The sequence below is a fragment of the Carex rostrata genome, chromosome 8 (genome assembly GCF_964058835.1).
Source record: "Carex rostrata chromosome 8, lpCarRost1.2, whole genome shotgun sequence".
In the NCBI taxonomy this organism is placed as follows: Eukaryota; Viridiplantae; Streptophyta; class Magnoliopsida; order Poales; family Cyperaceae; genus Carex; species Carex rostrata.
Genome location: NC_135925.1, coordinates 5249996 through 5254088, shown reverse-complemented (window position 1 = coordinate 5254088; position 4093 = coordinate 5249996). Strand labels below are relative to the sequence as shown.

General features: G+C 32.9%; 1 protein-coding gene across 1 annotated transcript; it reads left to right on the top strand.

Moving 5' to 3' along the window:
- The first annotated feature begins 2186 nt into the window (after positions 1 to 2186).
- Positions 2187 to 3353, top strand: LOC144558775 (chitin synthase, putative (DUF1218)). Its single transcript, XM_078307651.1, has 2 exons — positions 2187 to 2643; positions 2905 to 3353. The coding sequence occupies exons 1-2, from the start codon at positions 2330 to 2332 to the stop codon at positions 3140 to 3142; spliced, it is 552 nt and encodes a 183-aa protein (XP_078163777.1). The 5' UTR covers positions 2187 to 2329; the 3' UTR covers positions 3143 to 3353.
- The last annotated feature ends 740 nt before the right edge of the window (positions 3354 to 4093 follow it).

Genomic DNA, 4093 nt, shown 5'->3' with positions numbered 1-4093 from the left:
TCCTTAATCTTCAATTATATACATACTAAACGTTCATTATTGTTAGTGTCTATATATATAACATTCATTCTATACATACTAAACAATCTACAAAAATAATTGCCACACTGTGTGGCGGTTGGAGCATTTTTTTTTTATTTTAAAAAATCAAGGGTGTATTTGGAATTTTTTATTTAATTGAGGGTATTAAAAAATCGTCCATTAATTTGGGTGTAGATTTTAACAGAATTTTTTTTGACTCAAATCTGCAAAGATGTGAGAGAAAAAGAAAGTGGTTGTTTATTTCTTTAATGAGTATCTCATTAATTAGATATAATCAATTGATTATTCCCATCTAAATTGACCGTCAATCCTAATTGGTTGGTGCATGATAAAAAAGATTATTTCTATTTCTTTCACAAAGAGTTACTCTTTAAGAGTATTCTCAATTCTCAAATTTGTTAATCTCTAAACAAAGGTAATTTATAATATTTAGTCAATTTTATTATCATAGGTAACATGGGCCATTTTTCTCACCTCAGATATGTACAAAAGTTTTTTTAAGCAAATTTAATTAACTATTGATGTTTGACAATCTAGCACAATAAGAAAAATAAAGCCACTTAACGTTTAGCATTTTGATGCTTGACAAGCTAGCAAATTTAGTTAAGTTTTTCTCACCTCAGATGCTTGACAGCCTAAGTAATAGATAAACTTTCTCAAAATTAAATTTTAGCATTTTTATAATAAAATTATAGTATCACATGATATGGAACACAATTTTTTTATATTTGAAAATGCTTTATAAAATTTAACTATTTTTAAATTATTTATTAATTTATTAATATATATTTTGTTTAATAGATGAATATTTATGAGTCAGCAATTCCATTTAAACAAGAGGTCAAAAAATTTGAATTACTCAATTTCAAGTACGAAACTCACAAAGAATTACTCAATGGTGGTATTAGAGCATTTACACAGCTACATGATGCACGACGTGTACCTCTAGATGAAAGAGAAAAGACAATAAGGATTAATGAGATCAATTGTTTTTCTAAAATTAAAAGTAGAAAGATCGAATGAAGAAATTTGAATAATAATAAAGTTTTCATCAGAAACTCTATTCAATTTTTTTTATTAAAATAAAGTTTTGAGGAATAATAATTGTTATTTTTACACTACATCATCGGTCATTGGTCATTTGTGCTATGCTGAGATTATATTTAATTATTATTTTGCCATGTTCTTTTTGCTATTGAATTCATTATAATTTTTGGGTTGTAATACGTAGTCACAGATTGATCTTATTATAAATTAGGTCAAAACAGCATTGATTCGAAAAAAATATAATATTTATATATATTTTTTTCTATTTGAATCATAATTGCATAATGTAGAAAAAAAAAACGAAGATAGCTACTTAGTGCTATTTCAGTTTGCAGATTCTAAATAAAAAATTTGCGATAGTTACTTCATGCTAATCCAGATCCTCACAAAAATAAAAAGATTCATATTTTATAATCATATTTTCTTATTTAGAGTACATATTTTAGAAATCCTGTAGAAGTACGTGATGAAAAAAGTTTCAAAAAAATAAGGCGGATCGGACACTGCAAATATATTTTTTTATAAATGAAAGGTAATAATACAGCATTCAGTATTTTATCATGTATATCTTTAAATTTATTTGAAGAATAAAGATATATGAATAAAATTAATTATATGCAGAAATGAATATGAAAATACCTCCTGATCCGTATCATATCCATTAACACTCCTAGCCCTGATTTCTTGTAGCAAGAAAAGGTCTTCAAAGGATGGGATAGGGAATTAGGGATGGCGATTAGCTGAAGAACAGTAACTAGAATCCTGATTTCATGATATATTACTCTGTGGCTTCGCATGTAATGAGTCACACTCACACCAATCACAAGTAAACAAAAGTGAATGAATTGCGAATAAAAGTTGAGAGAACAACGTGAGAACAGTTTTTTGTTTGTATCCATCCACCTACTGGAATTATAAGGATAGATTCCACATTATGTGTTGCCTTATGGTGGACCCAATAAAGAAGCAAAGAAAGGGATATTGAAAAACAGAATCAGCACTCATAGACGCCCAAAGTTGACCAATTCCAATTTAAAAAAAATACAGTCAAGAGAGAGGTCAGATAAGAAACCATCGTCGCCCACAGATTAATTCAACGGGTCAGAGTCATCAGTCATCACTATGACGGAGCAATCCATAAAACCCCAAATTGGAACCGATTCATGAGTTTAAAATGGAGAGGGAAAGTTTTAATTGTAGATAATTTTGGAGATTTCTAAGTTCTTGTGCACTGTATAGCATGGATAAGAAGAGAGATGACTCATTGCTATCAAGACTGATAACATGCTCGATTGTCGTCCTGTTCGACACGGCCGCGTTCTCTTGTAGCCTCACAGCTGAGTTCAACAGAGTTGAGATGAAAGACATGAAGCTGGATGGAACCCTCTGTTCTCTGCCCAGGTCTCCTGCTTTTGGGCTCGGGATTGCAGCGCTTGCGTGCATGTCGGTGGCGCAGATAATAGGGACTGTAGGAGGTGGAGTCCGGCTTTACTCGGAAAACAAATTTGACATCAGCAAGAATCGAATTGCCTTGATTTATCTTGTCTCATCCTGGTAGGTACGCTCGCTTGATCATCTAACAACCCGACATCTTCTTTGATTTGTATTGCCAGCAGTATGCTGCTAAAATTTTACTGATATAAAATGTACTTTTGGCGGAAATATTGTCTAGCTCATGTTCAGATCTTAATCCATTTTTACTCTAAAAAAGTATGAATTTGTCGTTGAATTATATAATTTTCCTTGATCAAATTAACTCTTTTTCTTACTAGATCGATTGGAAATAAATTATTTGCACATGTAAAAAATCACTAGGCTGTGCTATGGATTGGCTGTGGTGATGCTGGGGACAGGGGCAAGCATGAGCAGCAAACAACCTTATGGGAAAGGGTGGATGGACGGAGATTGTTACGTCGTCAAAAGTGGAGTATTTGGAGGAGCGGCAGCCATAGCAATTGTCGCTGGTATTCTTATTATCGGATTCACATTCCCATTGCCTCCATCTTCGATTACAATTGACAAGTCCTGGTACAACAGGAGCAGTTCAAGGTAGACATAAACAAGGGCAGTAGGTGCACAAGGCTACTACGGCTAACAGTATATAAATGGACAGATTCATAGTGATTTCTCTTTCTCCTACACAGGTTAATAGGTGAAAAGTGTATATAAGTTTTAGTACAATTTATTAGGAATATCGTCATTACAAAACTTGATCCATGAGAATCCTAATTTGTATAATAAAGTGAAGAAAGTATTCAGTGCTCGAGGTTATTTTGGGGGAATATCTTTGCAATTGAAAATAATACCTAATTTCTAGGTGCAGATTTAGGGGTGAAAACGGAGCGGATACGGAGCGGATAATGCTAATACCGTATCCGCATCCGTCGGATAATGAGCGGATACGAATACGGATACGGATACGGATACGGATAGTAAACGGATATCAAAATTCAAAACCAAATCCGCCTTAAACGGATACGGATACGGAACGGATAGTCCACGGATACGGATTCGAATACGGATATAAAACGAATAATGATCGGATAATTAAGATATATGAACTTCTAAAATACAAATATTAATTAAAATATTAAATATAAATATTAATGAACTTATAAGAGATGAAAGATAATCTATTCATATAATATATATATATCAAATAAGTGTATGGTAACAAAAGATGTTGTGGTGTAGTGGTTTGAAACTTAGTCTAAAGACATTGAGATGGGAGGACATGGGTTCAAATCTCACATTTAGCAAATATTTATTCCTCTTTTATATGGGTTTGGCCAAACTATCCGAATCCGGATAATCCGGATATCCACTCCGTTTAGGACTCCGTATCCGAATCCGGATCTTTTATGGATTTCCGAAAATTATCCGAATCCGAATAATCCGGATACGGAGCGGATATCCGCCGGATAATCCGGCTCCGTTTTCACCCCTGCAGCAGATTGCTTTATTCTTTTTGTCTATATATTTGTATGCAAGTACGAATATTAGA

Bases quoted from the DNA above. Each gene is read 5' to 3' on its own strand.
- LOC144558775 (XM_078307651.1), top strand. From the start codon at position 2,330: ATGGATAAGAAGAGAGATGACTCATTGCTATCAAGACTGATAACATGC. The intron at 2,644-2,904 runs GTAGGTACGCTC...AAAAATCACTAG, and splicing joins ATTTATCTTGTCTCATCCTG to GCTGTGCTATGGATTGGCTG.